This window comes from Sciurus vulgaris, assembly GCF_902686455.1.
Source record: "Sciurus vulgaris genome assembly, chromosome: 10".
NCBI lineage: Eukaryota > Metazoa > Chordata > Mammalia > Rodentia > Sciuridae > Sciurus > Sciurus vulgaris.
In genome coordinates this window covers 97,631,840-97,658,563 of record NC_136470.1, presented here as the reverse complement: position 1 = coordinate 97,658,563, position 26,724 = coordinate 97,631,840, and the positions used below count along the sequence as shown (strand labels likewise).

At 34.6% G+C, this 26,724-nt stretch overlaps 1 protein-coding gene across 8 annotated transcripts in view; it reads left to right on the top strand.

Annotated features, from left to right (window-relative positions):
• NAALADL2 (N-acetylated alpha-linked acidic dipeptidase like 2) overlaps window positions 1–26,724 on the top strand; it is a 1,337,824-nt gene that overhangs the window by 954,312 nt on the left and 356,788 nt on the right. For all 8 annotated transcript variants that reach the window (XM_079155143.1, XM_079155140.1, XM_079155138.1 and 5 more), the window contains one exon: window positions 19,389–19,532. In XM_079155143.1, the coding sequence (XP_079011269.1) occupies window positions 19,389–19,532 (144 nt within the window). The remainder of the gene's footprint in view (window positions 1–19,388; window positions 19,533–26,724) is intronic.

The following is a 26,724-nucleotide window of genomic DNA, read 5'->3' as shown; positions in this document are numbered from 1 at the left end:
TTAGGAAGATAAGAAGATTGTATCCTATTTTATGGTGCTAATAAAATGAGAAGGAAATATGGCCACTTTGGAGGACAGTTTATTGGAATATATTGAAAATTAATATTCACATATTTTCCGACCTCAAATCTATTTCCCTCTAGCAAACTTATAGAAACTTCCACACATATGTAAGCAGACACGTGGACAAGGATATTCATGGAAGTTTTGACTATAGTAGCACAATTTGGGCTTCACTAAGTAAATTAGGGTATTAGAATCAAGGAATAATATGCAACATCCAAAAGGAATATCATGAAATGCAGAAAACTTACTTGGAAAGACTTGGAAGGCTTCTTTGTTAAATTACAAATAAATTCCAGAGAAATATGTGCATATTAAAATATCATTCAAGTGAAATAATAAGAAAATAATATTATGCAATTATATAAAGATTTTGTATGTAGTAACAGAATAAAAATTTTAGGAAACATTATATCATTAAGATTGCCTTCTGGTAATGTGGGGGATGCAAATGGAGGGTATGATACAAATGGCTTTAGCTTTATTTATAAATAGAATACATTCATATATTTTGCTTAAATAAATAAAAATTAGCAAAATTCCCTGCCCCAAGGAGAAATTTAATTATTATTTTCTGGATAGTTTCAACTTTAATATTCTTATTTTATATTATTTCATCTTTGAACCATGCCTTAAGGGCTACTATTCTAAATTAGAACCTCTTTGTTTAGTCATATACATGTATTTGTGTATATATATATATATATATATATGTGTGTGTGTGTGTGTGTGTGTGTGTGTGTGTGTGTATACATATACATACTTATGTACTAATATATGTGTATGTTAATTTGGAAACTTGAAAGCAATGGAGACTTTCTAGTATTATTTTGAAATATATTCTAATTGAAATATTCAGTAAGAAAACTTGGGGATTTCAATCTCACCTTCAAAGGGAATAGCTCCTCTTTTTAATTCTCCTTATTAACTAAATTGTATACAACTGTATTTGGTCTTCTAACTAAAATCAGTATGAGTCAGATATCATCCCTTCCGTATGTCTTGTTTACATTTCTGTTTACTAGAGGTGGGTTCACTGAATAACTACATTTCCCCCCGTCCTGCTCTTTATTATTTCTTGACTAAACTTTTCTCACCTAAATTTTACATAAGTTATAAACATATATGGTTAGCAATAGATGAATTTATAAGTATGCTTAAACCATTTTTTAATGGTTTAATGGTTTCCTAAACCTAAATGATACCTAAAATGTAGATTTAGACTCCTGAGTGTTTATATAATCCTGTGACATTAGTTTTACATCAGTTAATGTTTTTAGAACTTCTTATTGCTATGGAGAACTATTCAACTTCAATATCCACCATTGGTCTGTAGAGGCTGTATTGATAAAACAGAAGATTTCATAAACCTAGCATCTCTCTGGTATTTTCATTGAAACTTGAAATAATTTTGAAATCTTTGAAAAGTTCAAATAAATCATGAATGTCTTCTAAAGTAGTTGATGTCTCCTTTTGTACTGAAAAATGAATCTGACTTTAGCATAATACATTCTAAATATAGACACCATGCTTTCATATGATTTATTTTTTCTTTGAAGCAACCTTGCAAATGTGTCACTTTTTTAGTTCATTTTATACCAAAACTGATATAAGAAAGTGAACATAGACTCTCCTACTATTTGTTTGATTTGTGTATCTCAGATCATGCCACAGTTAGGCACATGGCACAAATTTTAATTCCCTACCACCATGGGAACCTCGAAAGAATGAAAAGAAAAGATAGCAAGACGATGTGCACTATCACAGGGAGGAAAGAGAGATTGAGTTTTTTATTTTTTTTTTCCCCAGTTCTGTTGGACAGTATATGGATAGTATTTGTCAGTGAAATAATGTGACTCATTTATATTGTACCTGTTCTGTGGAGCTCAAAGCACTTTATGGGCATCTCATTAATCCTAAAGCCTTGCTGTGGTCTAGGTACTTGGCAGCTTTTGTTTTCACTTTATGGACAGGGAAACTGCTGTTTAAGGGATGTCATTGTGTAGACATTTGCAGAAACAACCAATGGGGCTAAATGTAATGTGTGCGCTATGACCAAGCAATTAAAGTCAGAATTTTACAGGCAGAAGTATTCTGCATGAACAGGTGAGAGGGTTTTTTTTTTTTTTTAATTAATTTATCGAAACTTTGCAGTAATAATTGTCCAACGAAGGTAACTAGTAAATGCAATTATTTAAAATATTCTGACTCTTCCTCACCTTCAGGACAGTTTTTCTGTCACATTTGCTTCATTTATAGGATTTTTATTCTTCTGGTCATCCAGGATTGAAATCTTAATTGATGATTCTCTTACCTCATTAACACCATTCTGTTCAATGTATTGACAATTTTCCTTTCCCAGGCTTTTCATATGGCTCTTGTTATAATTTGAAGGTCTCCAAATGACTCGTGTATGAAAGGCCTGGTCCCCAGAATGGTGCTATTGGGAGATGGTAGGGCTTAGTGAGAGGATCTTAGGTTGTTCAGTGTGAGCTCTTAAAGAGAATTATAGGACCATGGTCTCTTCTTCTTTTGCTTTGTGATCATAGGCTAAACAGTTTGTCTCTATCACACTATGATACACAACCTTGACATAAACCCAAATTAATGGAACTAATGCATCAAGGACTAGAACCTTCAAAACTGTGAGCCAAAATAAACTTTTTCTGTTTGTAAGTTAACCATATCAGGTAATTTGTTATAGTAACCAAAAGTAGCCTAACACAGATCACTACCTTTCTACTTTTCAAAGGCATTAGTTCATGAAGATATTAGTTCTTACTGAGAAACTGCAGTATCTTCTAGACTTTATTGACACCATAACCAGAGTTTAAAAGAAGTAAACCATTGCTTATCAGCCATATGACTCTGGGCATCTCAAAGTTTCTGAGTTTTCTAGTCATTTCTGAAAATGGAGATCAACTCGTACAGTTTGAAAAGTTACATCATTATACCTAAAGTGTGGAAATGAAAAGCCCTCTGTGCCTGTTCTGAATGGGGTCTGTGTGATTGTTTTTTTTAAATTTTATTGTGTACCTTATTCCAGTTCTGTTCTTTTGTACATATCACTATCAAAACAATATTTCTAAAATCCACTTTTATGATACCAATTCTCTGCTTAAAACTCTATGAAAGTCTCCCAGTACTTACTTAATATTCCCCACATTTCTTAATACATTATAAAACCTCACTATAGCAAGGACTCTACAATTCTACCCTTAATCCACAACATATGTGTTTGTCTCCAGTTTTGTGGCTTCTTGCCATTACCATTTTGCCTCTTTATTTTCCTACATGGCTCATTTAATTGTGTTAATTCTTTTGCCTGGAGTCATCTCCCTTATAGTCAAGTCATTTTTTTTTTTATAGTTTGAAACATAGGGAAAATACTATCAAAGCCAAGGTCATTCGACACCAGATGTAGCTAATGAGAAGAGGACTAATAATTTTTTTAAATTTAATTATTAGAGGACTAATAATTCTTTACTGGGTTCCCCATGATGAGACAAGAAAAGTGTTTCTTGGAGTCAGGCTCTGATATGATATGCTCTGGTATGACCACTGACATTTCATAGGGCACTGCTACTACACCTACTCCTTAGAAATTTTTTCCCCTCTAGACCAGGTCTTACTTTAGAATATCTTCTTGGACTTTTGCTTTTCTAGTAATTTGAGGTCCTACTCATTTTCCAGTAATTCTATCATTTACGGTGTTGAATAAGAGTGATGAGAGACTCTTCATACTGCACTGGTAATATAACACTGCTGAGTTGTTATGAAGGTTAAATGAAGGAACTGAAAAGAAAACTTAGACTACTGTGAATAATCTTAATTTTCTTTTCAAGTTCCATTACTATGGAAAAGCTTTTTAAAAAACAACCATGCACGTTGCTGTTTGAAGTAACAAAGATTCCATTCCTGTTCTTTAGGAACCCCTTAGCTAATTATTAACAGGACCACAGGGAGGAGACTAAGCACAGTCATGTCTCTGTGCCACATTTCTGTGCCATGCAGCCTTTGCTGTGATTCCCAGGAAGACTTATTATTTAATTAAATAACCTTTCAATACATTGGAAAATATTATGTTAGTAAAAATAAAGGCAAAGCATTACCTTAGACTTTTCCCCTTGATATCTCTCTTTTCCTTTCTCTTTTGGTTTTGAATATGAATCTGAGTCCTATATCATAAAATACTTTTGGATATGCACATATATCATAAAATACTTTTGGATATGCACATACAAAACAACTGGATAAATTGCATTCATCAAGTTATAGAACTGTTTTTTAAGAAAATTTCTTACAAAAATTCACAGGAAGAGTTAGTAAAAAAAAAAAAAACATTTATGACAGGAAATAATGTACAGGCACTTCTCAACAATCAATCTGTGTGGCTCATTAACAGGGAGGAATTTTTCCCCATGGATGTTTAAGAATAGCTATTTTTTTTTTCCAAGTGTATCTTTTGTCAACATATCCCATCAATATAGAAAGTGAAAATTCTACTTGTGATTAATAATAAAATATACTCTTAATTATATTGTAAGAAAAGTGATAAATCAGGAGGGAAAACTATTGAAATCTTTTGTATTTATCATTTAAACACAAGAGACATTTCTGTAAATACATCATGGCATTTGCTTCCATTTTAGATGTATCTTACAAAAAGTCTCTTCCAATATTAAGGGAAGAAATATTTCTCTAAAATTGATGTCAAGAATACCTTACTATGATGAGTTTAAGACTCCAAAAGAAGTGAAAAACTTTCCCAGAGTCATTTAGAGGTACAGCAAAGGCCAGATAATGATCTCTGGACTCCAGGCCAATGTCTCTTTTTTGTTTCCATGTTCCCAAGTCAAAAACAGGAAATACACAAGGAACCATGAAGAGTTGAAAAATATTTCCTACTTGATAATGCATTTATTCAGACAATATCAGGGAAGCAAGGGTTAATCATTTCCCACTTTTGTTATTAGAAAATATCTAAAACCTCAGTAAGTACAGAAATAAAGTACTGTTCTTCTGCCCGTTCATATAATCAGCCTCATAAAATAAAGTGTTTTCATTACAATCTGGTATGAAGAATTTTATTGTAAATTAATGGCTGCATACTTTCACAACAATATCAACAACAAAACAATCAAAACACATCCACACAGTTTATTTGCAGTCTTTTAAAAAAATGCAAAGTGTACTTTCCCAAAACTATAGGCTTTGCAAATCATTCCAATGTTTATGCCCTTCAAGTTTGAGATAAGTTTCTCAGGGGAATGCCTCTTAGGAGTATTACTTTACTGATGGTAGGAATAATGTGCAGATGGCCAATTATTCCAGTTATGAATCTAGACTACTCTCCTGGAAGTAAAGAACAAAATAGATGGTTCATCTGTCTCTCAGTTTGTTTTTCTAAAGATATAGTTTATAGTTGTTTCTAAATTTCATGTATTGGAAATGAATAGTCTTGGAGTAGACAAAGGTTGAACACAGAATTTTTTGGTCTTGCATAGAGTAGTGGTTCAGTCCTCATATATCCATATATTCCTCTGAAATAGAATTAAGAATATGTTTATTAATATTTGAATATTGCCACTGCCATTATAACTCTAGAATTTTGCATAGAAGGCAAGAATATAATATGAATTCAGTGGAATAAAACCCTCCACTAAAGAAAGTTTTGTTACTTGTGTAGAAAGGATCAGACCAGAAAAAGGTGTGTTTAGAGAAGATGTTAATGATGACCATCATCTTTTGAAAACCTGTGATTGGGTTTTGTCTCTGGAGTATTTATATCAATGTGTTTTAAGACATTGGCAGACATTTTGGGTATGCATGAAAATATATTCTTATGATAACTTTAAATACTGATCCACCAAAAAGTAGCTCATATCACATGTCAACTGGCATAAATACTATCTACTGTGCTTATGTCATGTGTAATGGTTCCACTCCAGAATTGCATCTTGCTTAGCTGTACATTAATCAAAACTTCTTAATATGAAAATAAAAACTTTAATTGAATGTTTGTCAAGTTTAGAACAAATTCTGACTGCATAGCCATAATTTTGCATGTATTTAAGCACATTTGTTAGAGGGAAGAAAAGGAGACAATGATGGTGAGTTATATATTATGATCCTTTGCCCCATATAATTTCACTTTACTGATATAAATCTTTTCTTTAGCTTTATTTTTCTTTCTTTTTTTTTTTTTCTTTATTCTTTTTGGTGCCAGAAATTGAATGCAGGGCACTTAACCACTGAGCCACATCCTCAGCCCTTGTTTTTTATATTTTATTTAGAGACAGATTGCTGAGTTACTTAGAGCCTTGCTAAGTTGCTGAGACAGGCTTTGAACTTGTGATCCTCCTGTTTCAGCCTCCTGAGCCACTGAGATTACAGGCATGCGCCACCGCAACCAGCTAAGTCTTGAGTTTATGTCTACATAAAAAAGAAAATAATTTTTAATCATGAGGAAAGTTAGCTAACTCTTTTTGAGCCTGTGCTATATTATGACCAATCCCTGTAAATGAACTAATTAGAAATAAAGAGCCCAAGTTAATATTAAAAAGACTTTTCCTGTGTGCTGCTTTTCTAAAATAAAAGTTTATGATCATTTAATATCACAATAAACAGTCATTTTGCTTTACAAATGGGTATGTTACTTTCTAATTCCTTTGGTGTAAATGTAAATACAATTGATTTTATGATGCTTAAGTTAAACATTAAAATATTGTGATATTAACTAGGGAACATGGTAAGATGCTTTTGTTTAAGAGTGGCACAGTGAAGGAGAGGTCACAGTCATCTGTCTGCAGATGTCTTCACTTTTATGATTCCATATTTTACGAGTCATGGGTTTTAGTCTTAAGATTAGACAGAACAAAACTGCCCATTTGAACTTTGGTATACTCATCCATTCAAAAAATGTTCACTGAGTGCCCACGTTTCACTCAGCACCATGCTCAGCCTTGGGAATGCAGCAGTAAATGAGCCCTGAGGAGCTTACACTACAGGGGTGAGTAGAAAAACGATTGAAAAGGAATTAGAACAGACAGTGAGTTTAATAAATGTGTAAGCAAAGGCTTATGTGGGAGCACATAAGAAGGAGAAATCTTCTCAGGATGTCTGACAATTCAGACTTGGGTGAATTGTTGTCATTGAGCCTTAGATTCTAAAATTTACATTAGTTCAAGAGAAAGGCAATAAATATGTGATGAAATTAAAGAAAATTTAATTATGAAAATAAAGATAAATAATAAACACCCTATATGGTAAAGAAAACCATATATATACACACTCAGAGAAGACAGCATAGCAAAAAACATTTTTTGAGTGTTTTCACTTTTAATAATAACCTAAGAACACAGTGCTGGCTTTGATGTTTGAGGGAAAATGGAAACATTTATAAGCAGTGAGTTATAAGATACTAAAAAAATTAAGGATTAACTGTCTTCACAAGGACAACAAAATGACTAGGTATTTTAATGTGCTAACAAATAACTGTAAATTTAGTGGGCTCAAGTAAAAAGAAAAAAAAAAAACCAAAAAACTTGTGCCTGTTATTTAGTGGTCTGATTTCTGTCCTCTGAAGATAGTAAAATCATATGTTCTAGGATAACATCACTGAGAGCAACTTTTTTATTTGATTATTTGGGTCTTTTGCATAAAAGCACAACAAAAATGTGTTTTAAAATCTTTGCTTTCTCAGCTTTCTGATGGTTTAGTTTGCTTGTAAGTGGGCAGTGTTTGTACTTTTAGCTTGTCTCTTATGGTATTAAATTGTAACAGCTAAAAAGCAAGAAAGGAAAAATTCAAATCAGCTATTATAATATTTATTCATGTCTGAAATAAAGTGTTACAAATGTAATTTTGATCTCTGAATTACCAAATTCATCTTTGAGGAAAGGACAAAAACAAAACAAAATGCTCTCAGTCCTTTTTAAACATATTTAGACAGAGCTTATGAACAGACGCCTTACATGTTTTGCAAAAGACTGGAAGAACTGTTGACTTGGGATTTACAGATGTAGTAAGGTTCTGCGACTTTAACTCTAGGTAAGGGGAGGAAACACAGAGTTCATCTGTTTGTTCTGCTTTTTATATTTTTGTTGCTGTGAAAATTATGTGAATTATGCTATGGAAAAATGTATACTGATTTAGGCCAGTATTTATCTAACGCATGTATGAATCACCCAGGGATCTTTTAGAGGAAGTATTTTTGAAAGTCTGGGAGTGGGACCTGAGATGCTGAATATCTGCTCAGTGCCCAGGTCATATGGTCATTCTTTGTCCAAGAACTATAAGTGAATGAAAAGGATCTATACTGCACTGAGTAGCAAAAAATGTCACACATACACACAAACACACATACACACACACACACAGGAGAGAGAGAGAGAGAGAGAGAGAGAGAGAGAGAGAGAATGTCAAGTGCAGAATGTTGAGTTATGCTTCTAAATTCAGAAGCTCTGCTATTTCTCCAACTGTGGTACATTATCATCACTGTTCCACACAAGGCCTCTCTTTTACTGAACCAGCATCTTCTTTACCTTAGAACCTGTCAGCATCTTAATCTAGAAATTTTCAATGTCTGAGATTTCTGCTTGGATAATTGGCACTTGTTGCATATACTGACTTTTTAATTTGGGTTTAAGAGTATTCCATTTTGTCACTCACACACACACACACACACACACACACATTCCACATGTTGGTGTTCATGTTTTCCTTCCCTCCCTTTCTTCTGTTTTTCCTTTATTTTTTCTGCTGGTTCTTGAATCCAGGGCCTCATGCATGCTAGGCAAGCACTCTACCATGAGCTTTGTTCCCGGCTCTTTCTTTTACATTATTTTTTTTTTTTCTTTTTTTTTAATTTTGAGACTGAGTCTTGCTAAATTACTAAGTCTATCCTGGAACTTGATGCTCTTCTTGCCTCTGGAGTAGCTAAGATTGTAGGCATGCCCTGCTACCCTCAGTTCATGTTTTCTTTATACCCATAACCTGATGTGATTGAAGTGGGAATCAATAGTATGAAAAGAATAATGTGAAGTCTATTAAATATGTACGGTTAGATAATATTTACTTATTTTAACCTCATTTCTTCTAAATGTCATTCACCGTAATTCAGACTCTGGATGTCTGAGCTAATAGACTGTTTTACTTCAGTAAGTAAGCAAAATGAAGATTGTTTTGGGTCACCTTGGTAGATCAGGAATAGTAGTAGATGGGGTAAAACTATGATCATAGTGAAATCATTTAATTGTTACATTTCAAACTGTGAGTCAGTGAAAGAGTTGGAGTTAGAATTCTGTGTATTCATATTCCTCATTATACTGTAGGCATGTGGTATTGTATCAGAATTTGAAGAATTGATGGAATGAATCTATTTGGATCTTTAGATTACAAAGACTTAGCTATCTATTAAAATAAAAATTGGTGTCATCATTATCGAACATAAACAATGCACAGAACATGAAACAAATGCTGACATCTAAAATCTAGAGAACTAAAATGTAGTGTTACAGTTTTTCTATATGGTACTCTTAGTACATGATCCACTTAATTGTCATATCATAGCTAATGTTCATTAATGTGTTTAAAATATAACTGAATAAAAATGTTACATGTGTTTAGTTTTATTCAGTCTTTTAATAATGTAAGAAAATAAAATTCTCTCAGCTCTTCTTTAATAGTTGGGTTTTTGAAAAAAGTAACTTTTGTCTATAATTTAATCTTAGTGTCTTATTAAGTTCTGCTTTTAGTATCTGCTCTCAGAAGTGAACTGTTTGTCAAATTTCCATTAAGGTGAAGGTGAAAAATTAATGAACCACTTACTTCAGGTATTTCAAAACTAATGCAAGTCTATTAGTCATGCAGCACAAAAAAATCAAAGATTTGGGAATGTATAATTATGACTTAGGGTTCACTCATATTCAATATTTAAATATTTTGTTTTATATGCTTAAGAGAGCATTATAGAGAAAAATGGAATCCTGATATTGATTTTTAGTAACAAATGTATCTCAAAGATGATTTTACTTATTAAAAAACTATTCATTTACAACAGGTAATTTTAGAACAAGGTTAATCATGGGGTTGATGGGGATAGATGGGTCTGGAAAGTCTATTTGAAATCAAATAGACTGCTGAGAGAAGGGAACAGTCAGCTGGGGAGAAGTCATAAGTGTAGAGCAAGTACAGAATTACAAATTGCTCTTCTGTTGGGCTCCTGCTCCACATAGACATTCAGAAAAATCAGTTAAAGAAGCATTTAAATTATTTTTCAAATAATTGTTGATTATTTTAATTCCAATAATTATTGATCTGCTGTGTTTCTGACAATATGCTAGGGGCTATGTTTCATATAATTATATGGATGAATTGGTCCTTTTCTTCAAGGAAATTAGAATTTAGTAGAAAAAATTGAAGTGTTCTTGTATAGCAATAATGTTAACTGGAGAAGGCAAACATTGCCAAAAAGATACAAGTGTATCACACAGAACTGAAGGTATCAGTGAAGACTTCACGTGGAAGGTGGCTTTTGAGTTGGGCTTTGAAGGAAGTGTGTACTTAAGATTTGTGTGGTGTGTGAGAGAGAACTAGTAAAGTGAAAGGAAAGGCTTAAGTAGAAATATGAAGATAAAATCACAGAACATGGAGGAGACAGATCAAGCTTCAGCCTAAGATATATGAGGAAGAGTGATGGGAAATAATACTGGAAAAATAAAGTTTAATACTGCAAAGGGCCTCAAATGGCAAGCAAAAATTAAGTATTTTGACCTGGTAGAGCATACAGAAACAGGAAATTTCATTTTGTATGAGAAATGTTCAGGACCCATCATCTATCAAAATTTCAAAATGGCAGACACACATAAATACCATTTCACTGTCCTGTGTACAATGGAAGTCACTAAAAGTGATGCTGAGGGAGAAAATGCATGCTGGGAGAACCAGAGCAAGATGGCTGTTCCAGGGCCTCCCAGTTCATGGGATCTTAGGTTGTCTGTCAGCATCCTCTTTGAGGTGTGCAGATCCTGTTCAGTTTGTCCTAACAGGCTGTGTGACCACTGTCATGTTCTGTGGGACCACCATTCACGGCCTGGTCCATAAGCATGCGGCCCGTGCAGTCTTGCAGACCTCCGTTCAGGAAGGCCTCACGTTTGATTCAGTGTTCTGCTACAGCCATATTGAATTTCTTCATATTTTTGAAACAGGCCATCCCACATTGTCATTTTGCTCTTGGCCCTGCAAATTATATAGCCAGTCATGGAAGTATGACATGAAAATGGCCAGGGAGCCGTGAACTACACTATGGTCCAAATGCACTGTCATATATCCATGGAAAGGAGTTACTAAATTACAAGACCAGAGCTGTGCTTATATAACAAAACTGATTCTAAGCCTAAATCTTTATTATTGTTTTCTTCAAAGCCATGACTTCTAAGGCTGCCACAGGCCTAAGCTAAATATTATTTTTTTAGCCTCATGGTTTTCCAGATAATAAATTAAGGAAACACTTTTGAAACATATTTTCTCATTTATGCTCTGCCTTCTGGAGGCTGCCTGCCAGGATCATTCGGCTCTGCACCCCCTGCAGTCCTGTCAAATTAAATTCTGGGAAAACTTTTAGCAATTATTTTCCTTAATAAAAGTTTTGAAAAATATAGTACTGTGTTCAGAAACATTATCGGCTGCCTCACAGAGTCATTCCATTGTGTATTTCTTTTTCTGACTCTGAGAAAATATTTCGGTTGATTATTTTTTAGGTGTTTGATTAAGCACCATTCAGTTTCTTTCTCTATCCTTTTTACTAAGTATTTGTGTAATATTTTTTAATTTGTATTACCATAGCTGTTTTATCTCCCTTTTTTGGCTTAGTTTTTTTCAAAGTTATAGATGAATGCTGTTTCTTTAGTTGAATATTTTCATGAAGATTGATTTACAAAAATACCACTTTCACCTATGCCTTCCTATGTCTTTTATCCTTTGATTATCTCCCCAGAGAAAACACTTTATTGCTTTTAACACCTTTGGTTTCCATCAACTTTTTATATTTACCTCCCTATCTCTCAACATGTTTGGGTTATCTCATCATTTTTCAATATTCTCCATTATATTGACGAACCACTCTGAAAGATATGAATTTGCCCTTCATAAAGCTCCACATGCATGCCCCTGGGTGGCCTTTCTTTCCTTTACTTTTTCCTAAAAATATCATGAGTTGGTGTTAAGTCAACAAATTATCATTTGTACTGATTATGTAAATATCACCCATATTAGACCATTACCTACCTTTTTTCACATAAGTTTTGGTCCCTTTGTAGCTAATAGTTATCTCTCTTTTTTTTTCCATTTTTTTAAATTAAAAATCATAAATTTACATAGGGTACTGTTGTTTGATTCATTTTGTTATTTTTTTCCCTTCCCCTCACCCGTCCCACCCCTCTTTTCACTCTATACAGTCCTTCCTTCCTCCATTCTTACCACCCTCCTTATCCCTAAACCTAAACGTAACCCTAACCCTAACGCTAACCTCTCCTACCCCCCATTATAAGTCCTTATCCGCTTATCAGCGAGATCACTCGTCCTTTAGTTTTTTGAGATTGGCTTATCTCACTTAGCATGATATCCTCCAATTTCATCCATTTGACTGCAAATGCCATAATTTTATCATTCTTCATGGTGCAGTAATATTCCATTGTATATATATATATATATACAATATATATATATGCTACAGTTTCTTTATCCATTCATCAACTGAAGGGCATCTAGATTGGTTCCACAATCTGGCTATAGTGAATTGAGCAGCTATGAACATTGATGTGGCTGTATCTCTGTAGTATGCTGATTTCAAGTCCTTTGGGTATAGGCCAAGGAGTGGGATAGCTGGGTCAAATGGTGGTTCCATTCCAAGCTTTCTGAGGAATCTCCATACTGCTTTCCAGAGTGACTGCACTAATTTGCAACCCCCCCAGCAATGTATGAGTGTACCTTTTTCCCCACATCCTCTCCAACACCTATTGTTGCTTGTGTTCTTGATAATCGCCATTCCTATTGGGGTGAGATGAAATCTTCGGGTAGTTTTGATTTGCATTTCTCTTATTACTAGAGATGTTGAACATTTTTTCATATATCTGTTGATTGCTTGTACATCTTCTTCTGTGAAGTGTCTGTTCATTTCTTTAGCCCATTTGTCAATTGGATTATTTGTATTCTTGGTGTAGAGTTTTTTGAGTTCTTTATAGATTCTGGAAATTAGCGCTCTATCTGAAGTATGAGTGACAAAGGTATTCTCCCACTCTGTAGGCTCTCTCTTCACATTACTGATAGTTTCCTTTGCTGAGAGAAAGCTTTTTAGTTTGAATCTATCCCAGTTGTTGATTCTTGCTTTTATTTCTTGGGCTATGGGAGTCCTGTTGAGGAAGTCTGGTCCTAAGCCGACAAGTTGAAGGTTTGGAGCTACTTTTTCCTCTATAAGATGCAGGGTCTCTGGTCTGATTCCGAGGTCCTTGATCCATTTTGAGTTGAGCTTTGTGCAGGGTGAGAGATAAGGGTTTAATTTCATTCTGTTGCATATGGTTTTCCAGTTTTCCCAGCACCATTTGTTGAAGAGGCTATCTTTTCTCCATTGCATATTTTTGGCCCCTTTGTCTAGTATGAGAAAATTGTATTTATTTGGGTTTGTGTCCATGTCCTCTATTCTATACCATTGATCTACTTGTCTATTTTCGTACCAATACCATGCCGTTTTTGTTACTATTGCTTTGTAATAGAGTTGAAGTTCTGGTATTGCGATACCCACTGTTTTATTCTTCCTGCTAAGGATTGCTTTAGCTATTCTGGGTTTCTTATTCTTCCAGATGAATTTCATGATTGCTTGCTCTATTTCTGTGAGGTACGTCATTGGGATTTTAATTGGAATTGCATTGCATCTGTATAGCACTTTTGGTAGTATGACCATTTTGACAATGTTAATTCTTCCTATCCATGAACATGGGAGATCTTTCCATCTTCTAAGGTTTTCTTTAATTTCTTTCTTTAGTGTTCTGTAGTTCTCATTGTAGAGGTCTTTCACCTCTTTTGTGAGATTGATTCCCAAGTATTTTATTTTTTCCGAGGCTATTGTGAATGGGATAGTTTTCCTAATTTCTCCTTCTGAAGATTCATCACTTATGTATAAAAATGCATTGGATTTATGAGCATTGATCTTGTAACAATTCACTTATGAGTTCTAAGAGTTTTCTGGTGGAATTTCCCAGTTCCTCTAAATAATATAATCTTGTCATCAGCGAACAGGGATAGTTTGAGTTCTTCTTTTCCAATTCGTATCCCTTTAATTTCTTCAGTTTGTCTAATTGCTCTGGCTACAGTCTCAAGAAAAATGTTAAATAGAAGTGGTGAAAGAGGGCATTCCTGCCTTGTTCCAGTTTTTAGGGGGAATGCTTTCAGTTTTTCACCATTGAGAATGATTGGCCATGGGCTTAGCGTAGATGTCCTTCACAATGTTAAGGAATGTTCCCACTACCCCAAATTTCTAGTGTTTTGAGCATGAAGGGATGCTGTATTTTATCGAATGCTTTTTCTACATCTATTGAAAGAATCATGTGATTCTTAACTTTTAGTCTGTTGATATGGTGAATGACATTTATTGATTTCCGGATATTGAACCAACCTTGCATCCCTGGGATAAAACCCACTTGATTGTGGTACACTATCTTTTTAATATATTTTTGTATGTGATTTGCTAAAATTTTGTTGAGAATTTTTGCGTCGATGTTCATTAAGGATACTGGTCTGAAATTTTCTTTCCTCGAAGTGTCTCTGACTGGTTTAGGTATCAGGGTGATATTGGCTTCATAGAATGAGTTTGGGAGGGTTCCCTCCTCTTCTATTTTATGGAATACTTTGAGGAGTATTGGAATGAGCTCTTCTTCAAAGGTTTTGTAGAACTTGGCTGAGAACCCATCTGGTCCCAGACTTTTCTTTGTTGGTAGGCTTTTGATGACCTCTTCTATTTGGTTGCTTGAAATTGATTTATTTAAGTTGCATATGTCCTCCTGGTTCAGTTTAGGTAATTCATATGTCTCTAGAAACTTGTTGATGTCTTCGAGGTTTTCTGTTTTGTTGGAGTATAGATTTTCAAAATAGCTTCTAATTATGTTTTGTATTTCACTCGTGTCTGTTGTGATATTTCCTTGTTCATTCCAAATTTTAGTAATTTGAGTTTTCTCCCTCTTTGTTAGTGTGGCTAAGGGTTTATCAATTTTGTTTACTTTTTCAAAGAACCAACTATTTATTTTGTTAATTTTTCCGATTGTTTCTTTTGTTTCAATTTCCTTGATTTCGGCTCTGATTTTAACTATTTCCTGTCTTCTACTACTTTTGGTGTTGGTCTGCTCTTCTTTTTCTAGGACTTTGAGCTGTAGTGTTAAGTCATTTATTTGTTGATTTCTACTTCTTTTGTTGAATGCGCCCCATGAATAAATCTTCCTCTAAGTACTGCTTTCATAGTGTCCCAGAGATTTTGATATGATGTGTCTTTGTTCTTGTTTACTTCTAAGAATTTTTAAATTTCCCTCCTGATGTCTTCTGTTATTCATTCATCATGTAATAGTGTATTATTTAATCTCCGAATGTTAGAGAAGTTTCTGTTTTTTATTCTGTCATGTATTTCTAATTTCAATCCATTATGATCTGATAGAGTACAAGGTAGTATCTCTATCTTCTTGTATTTGCTAACAGTAGCTTTGTGGCATAAAACATGGTCTATTTTAGAGAAGAATCCATGTGCTGCTGAGAAGAATGTGTACTCGTTCTTTGTTGGATGGTATATTCTATGTAAGTCGGTTAAGTCTAAATTGTTGATTGTGTTATTGATTGGTTTCTTTATTCGATTTTTGTTTGGATGATCTATCCAGTGGTGACAGATGTGTGTTAAAATTGCCTACTATTATTGTGTTGTGGTCTATTTGATTTTTGGAATTGAGAAGGATTTGTTTGACGTACATGGATGAGCCAATGTTCGGGGCATCGATATTTATGACTGTTATGTCTTGCTGATTTATGCTTCCCTTAAGCAGTATGTAATGTCCTTCTTTATCCCTTCTGACCAATTTGGGTTGAAGTCCACATTATCTGAAATGAGGATGGATACTCCAGCTTTTTTGCTCTGTCCATGTGCATGGTATGTTTTTCCCATCCTTTCACCTTTAATCTATATGTATCTGTTTCTATGAGATGAGTCTTCTGCAGGCAGCATATTGTTGGATTTTTCTTTTAATCCAATCTGCCAGTCTATGTCTTTTGATTGATGAGTTCAGGCCATTAACATTCAGGGTTATTATTGTGATATGATTTGTATTCCCAGTCATTTGACTCATTTTTGTTTTTTGACATGATTTGGTTTCTCCTTTATTTGGCTATTCCTTTAGGCTAGTTCCTCCCGTTGCTGATTTGCATCGTTGTTTTTCATCTCTTCCTCATGGAAAATTTTGCTGAGAATGTTCTGTAATGCCGGCTTTCTTTTTGTAAATTCCTTTAGCTTTTGTTTATCATGGAAGGATTTTATCTTATCGTCAAATCTGAAAGTAAGTTTTGCTGGGTATAAGATTTTTGGTTGGCATCCATTTTCTTTCAAGGCTTGGTAAATGTTGTTCCAGGTCCTTCTAGCTTTTAGGGTCTGGATTGAAAAATCTGCTGAATCTTATTACATTCAGATTCCCCCTGAATGTAATGTGATTCTTTTCTCTCGTGGTCTTTAAAATTCTGTCTTTATTTTGTATGTCAGGTATTTTCATAATAATGTGCCTTGGTGTGGGTCTGTTGTAATTTTGTATATTTGGAGTCCTATAAGCCTCTCGTACTTGGTTTTCCATTTCATTCTTCAGATTTGGGAAGTTTTCTGATATTATTTCATTGAATAGATTGTTCATTCCTTTGGTTTGTTTTTCTAAGCCTTCCTCAATCCCAATAATTCTTAAATTTGGCCTTTTCATGATATCCCATAATTCTTGTAGATTCTGGTCATGATTTCTTACCATCTTTTCTGTTTGGTCAACTTTGTTTTCAAGATTAAATATTTTGTCTTCAATATCTGAGGTTCTGTCTTCCAGGTGTTCTATCCTATTGGTTATGCTTTCTATGGAGTTTTTAACTTGGTTTATTGTTTCCTTCATTTCAAGGATTTCTGTTTTTTTTTTTTTTTTTCCCAGTATCTCTAACTCTTTATTGAAATGATCTTTTGCTTCCCGTATTTGCTCTTTTAACTGTTGATTGGTGCGATCATTTAATGCCTGCATTTGCTCTTTCATCTCCTCATTTGCTTCCCTGATTGTTTTAATTATGTACATTCTGAACTCCCTTTCTGACATTTCTTCTGCTGTGGTGTCATTGGGTTTTATTGATATAGTATCTAGGTTTGTTTGGGACATTTTCTTCCCTTGTTTTCTCAGAATGGTCAGATGTCAGTGGGACTCTGTGATATTTCAGATTTCCTCTATTTGCTTACAGTGTTCCTGTAGATTTCCAGTGTATCACCTCCCAGCCTTCAGTAGCCTGAAGTCTTGGAGTAACTTGATAATGCAGTGGTTCTGAAGAATGCTGCCCCCAGCCCACTGCTCGTTCCAGGGAGAGAGACCTGGAGAGGTCTCTGTCTGCCCTACCCTGGTCCCAGAGGCTGCTTGTGGGTTGGACGTCTCCACTGGCTTGGGGACTTCTGGCTGGCTCTGTGTAGAAAGGCTCTCACTGGGTGGTCTGCTCCGTGAAGCTAGCCTAGAAAGGCGCTTCCCGCTGGGGGGAGCCAGCCTGCTTGGGGAAGTCCCTGGCTGCCCTGTCCTGGTCTCTGAAGCAACTTGTGGGTGGGCAGCATGCTAGTTCTGTGCAAAAAGGCTCTCACTGGGGGGGCCTGCTCCGCGAAGCTTGAGAATCTGGCCCTGTGGGAGGAGCCCACCGCCAGAGTGCTCAGGGCTGCCTGAGGGAGACTCTATCTGCCCTGCCCTACTCTAATAAGCCGTGGGAATCTGGGTCTGCCATCCAGCTGAGCTTCACCGGGTGGGGGAGACTCACCCCGTGGTTCCATTTTAGTCCGAGTCTCTCAATGCCTCCCCTTCTTGAATCCTGGGTTCTGGAGCGACTGGAGTTGCAATCACCCTCTAGTCTGACATCTTGGATCTCCAGTTGTCTCTCTTTATGTTTCTTATTTTTCTATATGTCTAGGAATTCTTCATTCGTAATTTTGATTTTACTGTAAATATTCTCTTGATGCATTACCTCTTGTCTGCATTCCCATTCATTTTGTCTTTCTGGAGATCTTCCTCCAGAGACTCCTGGCCTCCTGCTCTCCTCCTCACTGAGCTGCTTCAGTAGGCATCCCTCTTTGCTGCACAGTATCATGGTAGAAGCTCATTCTTAAGAATAGCAAAACTAAGTTGATTCAAAATTTTGCATATGGGTAGAATTTACTGACCAATGATTTTCAATGCAGGATGTCTTTAGAGAGTTGTTTTATTGTTAGACCTCCAGACTTTCATTATTATTAGATATTTTTGGTTGAGTTGGTCATATTTGCTGCTAGTCAATCTTCTATTGACCTACCTGGAGGGAAGGAATTGGGTGTCAGGAAGATAAAACATCTGAAGAGTCAGAGCAATGATGTCAACATCATGGTTTAAGTATTACCTCTTTCAGTGCATGTGATGTCTCCCTATTTAGTCTCTATTTTCTATTGGAATGAAGGAGGAACAGAAACCTGCATTGCCTGGGTATGTAAGAAGTGCAGGAGGACAGATGTTCACAATTAGAATCTAATCCAATCCTCTGACTCCAGCCCCCTTCATGCCTGCCTCAATAGGGAGCTGTTTTTGCCAATCCCTAAGACTTTCTGAGTTCTGGGGTTATAACTGTATTGCTTCTCAGTTTCCTCACTGTAGGCTGAGATTTTGGTCTCCTCAGGGCTATTATGTCCGTTGACACTTACTCGTCTGCTTTCCAACTGCTAAAATCGTATTACTGTCTATTCTCTCTGCCCCTGTTAATTTACCCTTTTTTATTCCTTTGTTGTCATTTTAAAGGAGTTTTATGGGACAGTGGAGGTAAGTGTATGTGTACAATCTGCCATCTTTAATAGGATACATAATTGTAATTGGACTAGATTTTTATGAAGTATCTCAAATCATTTTTAATAAGTAGACAGTGTAACTAAGGAGTAAATAAACAAATGAACAAATATAAACTTATTGCTTATAATTTACATACTTATTGCAAAGAATTTCTCTTTGTTTTAAATTTCTGTTTACTAAGGACTTTGTTCCTTTATCTTCTGAATACAGATGGAAGCTTTAGACAAAACCAGTCAAACCTCACCTCCCTGTTGGTGCAGCCCATTTCTGCATCCCTCGTGGCAAAACTGATCTCTTCGCCAACAACTAGAAGTAAAAGGGAAGTCTGTAGCCCTCTTGAGCTTCCATACAATGGTAAAGTATTTAGTATCCTTCTGTGTGTAGTTTCTGGAAGAACTATGATCATTTTAAAAAATTTCTTTAATTGACATGTTTAAGATTATTTTTTCCAAAACATTGACTTTTCATGAGGGGGACATTTATTCTGTTCTGTGCTCTACAGGAACATTTTTAGAAAGTAATTTTGGTGAAGACTGAGAGTTGACCAAACTCAGAGGTTAGGGAAAAAAAAAAAAAAAAAAAAAAGCATTTTGAACTGCTACAAAGAAAAAGTAGCTTTACAAATAAAGCATTTTGTACATGCGTGAAAATCTGCTTAACATAGCTTCCCCATTTCTGCTTCAGCAGTCTCACTGCCTGCCAAGATTCAGAGGATAGCAGGCAGCTATCTGGGGTATGAAGTCTTTTAGTAAAAAGCATTAAAGCCTAATTCCTGCAATTGACTAAAAAATCCCTCTGTCTATACGCATCATCGCCCGAGAGATGCTTCTGGTACGGTGGTGCTGTTTGTCAGGCCTTGTTGGGCCACGTAGGATAAAACCAGAGTAGTTAAGCTACCTGTGGTGGGATGAGAGCCACAGGCTGCATCTTGTTTCTGCCTTGAGCTTTAGCATTAGAGTTTAAAGAAGAGATTCTCTTTACATATTGTTAAGTTTGTCTCTAGTTGCTGTTAACTACCACTTAAAGGCTGTTTTGTGTGTGCGTGTGTATTAACATCTGAAGGCATAGCTAGCTGTGTTTTTCCTCACCTGGTTTTCTCTTGATAACAAAAGCTTTAAAAAAATGTTTTGAAGAAGCCTTTTGAAGAAATCTGAATTCATTCAGGATGGCTGTCTGTTAGAGGTATAAAATTTTCAACATCCTATAGACCAAGAGTATACTAAACTCATTAATTGAGCAAAGTAGAAAATAATAATAATAATAATAATAATAATAATAACAACAGCAACAACAACAACAAAAATAATAAGCCTGTGTCCCCAAAAAGTCCTCCAGGAGATTTTTGTTTCATTTTGACTTTTATCTGTCATGTATAATGAGCTGCAGAAACTGATCACATGCTTTGTTTGTTAAAATATGTGAGCAATAACACAATAATCATTAAGTCATAAGGAAAGTTCTGAACTTGTAAAGAAGTAAATTTAGACTCTGACTTCATTAATTAATTCCACACATATTTGAACTTCCAATGCATTCCGGTCACTGTCCTGACTGAGTTCCTGCATTAGCATCATAACTGGCCCTCCCCACAATAAGTGATATTTTAATCTACAAAAGGGTAGCAAACCTTTCTTCATTTCAAACTGTAGTGAGAATCAAATAATGATATATGCCCCAGGACTTTTGTATGCTAAAAAATGTTAGTTGAATTAGCAATTATTTTCCTTATTAAATAAACATCTCATTCCCTTCTCAATATGAAAATAATGTCTTAGCAAAAAAAAGACACTCTATAACTATATCTCCATAATAAATTGACAACATGTATGATGCTGATAAACGAAGTTGAAATATATGCTGAAACCTGCTTACAAATCCAGTTTTAAAAAAGCAATGAGATTGGCCTGATTTCTACAAAATTATGCCACATTGAGAATTTTTAAGGACATAGTAATTATTATTGTTGTTCACAAAAATCAAGACATATTTCAATCATAAAAATACATTTAATGTTATAATAAAGCTTCATTTTTAAAAAATAGAAAATTATGTTTTTATTTCCCAAATATTGATTGAGCAGTCTGAGTAGGTTGAACTTAAACTAATATTAACTATAGTATAATGACCCCCTGTACCCTGATGTTTGACCAATAACATTCATGATAGATCCAAGATTATTAACGTTTAAGCTTTCTGGTAAACACCTATAAAATACACTGAGGTGCTAGACTTTTAGAACAGTGCTTATTGTTTATGGATTAAAAAATAATGTCAGGCATATTATATCTTTTTTATATGTTCAAATTAGTTATATGTGACAGTAGAATGCCCTTTGACACATCATATATAAATGGAATATAACTTCTCATTCTTCTGGTTGTACATGATGTAGAATTATACCTGTCATGTAATCATATATACACATAGAGTAACAAAAGCATATTATATCTTGTTGTTAGATTCTCTAAATACATCCCTGAACTTTCGTGTAAGAAAATCTTCGCTAATCAGGTTCAGTAGTATTACACTAAAAATAAATGTGCAAATCAACTGTTTATCATACTCATTTAACTCTTTATATCAAATCTGAATTCTCTAAAATCCAGTGGAAAACATAGTAGAATTTTAGACCTTTGGTCAACACTTTAAACAGCGTATTATGTGTAGGTTTAATAGAACCCCAAACTCAGAATACATCCTGACTGGCTCAAGCCCATTGGTTTATCACATTAATGATATTGTGACAATTGAACCATGATCCAATCTGGCCAAACAAGACCAAGATTTGAATTTTGAATTTTGAATTTTGAGCAATGGTTCATTTTTATACTAGAACTGAACAAGATATATTGCATATAACTCTGGAGTGTTTTAGGAGTTGTCTTGGAACCATGAGAATGTATTTTACTCCATAATGGAGTCAACAGGAAGAGAGAGAGAAAGAGGGTAGGAGAGAGAGAGGGACCTTTGTCCACATCATTTGATCCCTAAATAAAGACTTATCTGAAGCCAAAGCCATTGAACTGTCCATTTTGTTTTGTTTTCAGTTATTGGCAATGGAAGACGATCTGATTCAGACCATAAAACTTAAAGAGTTAAATATCTATATTCATGAAATAGGCTCAGCAAAGAGAAGTAGATAGTGGGCATTCCTATAGGGATCCCTGAGAGAACAAAAACAGTTGTATGAGGAATTGAAAAAAAAAAGGAGGAAAAATACTTTTGCCTAAATAAATATAGATTATTTTTAATTGATTAGATAATTGGATGCTGACTCCATTTCTTTTCCTCTTTGTGGATCACACCTATTGATCTAACATATTGTCCATCTTTGTTCTTGAAGCCCAATCAGAACATGAAAATCTTTAATTGTCAAATATCAATCTGAACTTATGACAAAATCCACGAATACAGTAGGAAAAATGAGATGAGAAAGTGTAAAACACATCATGTAACTTAGGGAGAAAAACAAATGAATCAAGTTTAAAATAAGTATTTTTATATATTTGATGAATCCATTATTTGAAAAAAGAATACCTATTTAAGCTCGGTGCAATGGTGCACTCCTATAGGCAAGAGGCTCCAAGGGCTGAGGCAAGAGGATTACGAATTCAAAACCAATCTCAGCAAAAGCAAGGTGTTTAGCAACTCAGTGAGACCCTGTCTCTAAATAAAATATAAAATAGGGCTGGGGATGTGGCTCAGTGGTCAAGTGCCCCTTAGTTCAATCCTGGTACCCCGCCCCCAAAAAGAATGCCTATTTGTCAGTGATGGCCAGTGTTTACATAAGTAAATTGGGAGCATATCTCTTCAAATGGAAATATAAGATTATAAATATATATATATATGTATAGGTGTATATATATTTGTAATCTTATTCTCAACTTGATATATTCTTTGGTGAAAGTATCAATATAACATTGAATTGATAATCTCATTTATAATTTTTATCTATTTCAAGAGTGCTTTAAATATCTTTTTAATGTGTTGTCAACTATTTGAAAGTATTGATTATTAGCATTTCTTGAGTAGAGATTTAAAAACATACATTGAACTTATATAGTATTACAATCTGTGGTTATACAAAAATTTATTCGCAAACATTTTCACATTATAAAACAATCATTAACAAGAAATTTTAGTACACTTGAATCTGGCATTATTTTTGCTACATATAAAACTCATCAATCTGTTTAAAGTACATATTATAAAATCAAGTAGTAAATTATGCTATTCTAGATAGAGAATGTCTTGAGATTATCTATCTATCCATCCATTCATCCATCAATACATACATCATTGTATATCTATAATATATCTCAGTAGAGAGGGAATGGTATAGATCTGCTATGATGTGCTTTCATTTTTCATTTCCAATGTAGTAAGTGATGAGCCTTTTCCAGAGTAAAATAAAACAAAAACTTCTTTTTTTAGTAGACTTAAAAAAGTAGGAAAATGCAAATTTGCTCTAGAAGAGTTTTGGTTGGGTCGTCAGCTTTTGTTACTATAATAAAGATACCTGAGGCAACAACTTAAAAGGAGGAAAGGTTTATTTTGACTAGGTTTTGAGGTTTCTGTCTGCAGTCAATTGACACCATTGTTTTGGGGCCTATGACAAGGCAGTGCATTATGGCAGAATGTGTGTAGCAGAAAAACTGAGAAAGGAAGAGGAGAAACAAGGTACCTATAACTTTCAGTGTCATATTCTCAATGCCCTAACATCCTTCCACTAGGTCTCACCTCCTAAAAATTCCACCAGCTCCCCAATAGCAGCACAGACTGGTGAACAAGCGTTAAATTTGTAGGCCTTTAAAGAGCATGTATCCAAATGATAGCAGTGGGCTTTAATAACTTTCATCCATCTATAGAGAAGAAAATACCTGGAAGAAATTGGGTCATCTTAATTTGTGCAGTTAACTTCTATATAGCATACATACAAATATGGTAGCTTCTGTTTATCTAAAAATAAATAAATGTGCTAGATCACTTTAGAAAGGCTGATGTATGTGGCGATAAATGTGAGCTAGATGTTAGAAGTTACTAAACTCTGCAATGGTGACACCCAATTTTATGGCTCTTCAGGCAGGCAATTACACAGTGAACCTGGGAGCCTGAGCTGGAAGCCAATAGAGTAATCCGTAGAACTAAAGATCAGCATTTGTGAGCTGCCAGTCTGAAGTGCTTGGACAAAAGAAAAAAAAAAAGCTTCAGAATTGGCTTTGAAGGACTATTCATCAAGGATCTGCAACAGAGTGAGCATAGGTGGGAAACCTATTGTCCAAAGTCCACAAAAAGTAGAGTCAGTCCTCTGTTTCCTAGGGAGTGCAGGCTGGGCTGACTGAGGGGACAGAGCTGTCATTCACCCAGAACTTCTCAACTCTGAAGCTTTCTCTTTCAGCAGTTTTGATTTTAGAAATGATTCAGTTCAGATTTAACCCAGGTTTTTTGTTTGTTTGCTTAAAGACCTAAAGGCAACCTAGAATGTACACCTCTTCAAAGAAAATCATTTTTACCTGTATTGTCCAATTTTTCAAGGTTTCTCAGCAATTTTTATAGTTTCTTACATTCTTATCTTTTTTTTTTCAAGTACCTGTCATTCCTTACCAATTATAGAAAAGTCAAGTAAACTTTGGAGTTTGTATGTGTGATAAAATCCATTAGTTCATACCCTATTTTTCTACTTTGATGATCCATTTTCCACGATGGACCTACATTGTCATTTTCTAACGTAGTAACTACCACAAATTCTTCACTGCCTTCCTGATTCTATATCCTTCTATTCCGTTCATGTATTCAATGTTTCTACTGATTATTCTATCCGATATCATCCAGGTCTGTCTTGCATATTTGTGTCTTTAGGTTGTAAAGGCCCAGTGTCTTCTAAATTCTTATATCTGAGTCCAGATGCCATTTCCTCCATAAAAGGCCCTTCAGGGTTTCTCTGAAGTTGGAGGTGTCCTCTCTTGTCTCTCTCTGCCAGGCTCTTGGCATTTACATGATTCTTGGCATTTACATGATTCTTGGCATTATGATATGATATTCTTCTGAACTAAATCATAAGTAACTGAATTTTTATTATAATATGTTGTTTCTTCTTTATTCCTATATTTCAATCTTTTTTTTTTTTGAAGCCTGCTTTATGGACATGATCAAAATTTCTTGGGTATTTAGAAAGAATGTGCAATGTGTAATTGCCAGGTGTAGTGCCATGATAAGCACATTTAGACTAAGCTTTCTTTTCTTTTTTCTTCTCTATTTGTAGTGCTAGTGATCAAAAACAGAGCCTTATGCATGGGAAGCAAGCACTCTTCCACTTAACTATGTCCCAAGTCCTTAGAATAAGTTTAATCATATTGTTCAAGTATTCTGTATTTTAATTAGCTTTAAAATATTTCAGTGTGAGAATGATTTGTTCATTTTATCTGGTAGTTCTTTCAGTCCTTTTTCTTTATATATTTTGAGGTCATTACATAGGTGTTCATGAATTCAGATATATCATATCTTCCCTGAGAAAGAAGTCACTTATCAAATGAAGTGATAGTCTTAATATTTAGTAATATACACCTTATATTCCATTTGTCTTGACATTTATTTAGTTACACTAGGTTTTTTAAATATGTACTTTTATGCTGAATCTTTTTTGCTTTCAACCTTTCTACATCTTTAGCTTTATTTTATATAAATAAATAATATAATAATAATATAATAATATTTATTATTATATTTAATAATAAATAATTTCCATTTTAAATACAGTCTGATCATACTTTACCTGGATGCTGCATGAGATTCTACCTACATAGTCTGACATTTTTCCTCTTTAGGTTTCCTCTTTGCATCACATATGTTTCCCTTTAGTTTCATGATTCTCTCTAGATTTGGATTTTTTATAATATTTTTCCCTCTACTGTTTCAGACATTGTACATATTGTTGTGTTCTTTTAGTCTAGAAATTACTTCTTGAATTCCCTTGCTCCTTATCTGCTCACATCAGGTAACTTTTTTCACAATCTCTTGGGATGAAATGGAGGAGCTTAGCTCTTTAAAATTCCTACTTTGTAGAAGGAGAGTCACTTTTTGGAGCTGTTTTTCTGCAATGTGCCCAGAACTCTGTCTTCTAATCTTACATCTCATGAAGCAATCAAAATGAACTCATTCTCCAAATCAGTAAATTTCTTCAGATTGAATACAACATCATTGTTTTATTTGGGTTCCCATCACAACTTGTATTTTAACCTAGGAATTTCTTAGTTTCATGCTATTTCTTAGATGCTGTTAGCAATAATTGTTTTTCATTTTTTTTGTCATCATAAGTTATTTAGTCTGCCATCCTAGCCCACCATATTAGTAGTAAAAGAAATCTTCCTGACTGCTCCACTCATTCATTTCCTGGTCCCAAATATGGATGACTTAGTGATTATACAGAATGTGATTGACATGGAAACCAGGTTGCCATTAGGAAGTCAATGATATTTTAAAAACTTTCAATTCAAGGGCATTTAGTCAGTGGCCTATGCACATGGTGTGAACTGGAAAAGGGAAACAG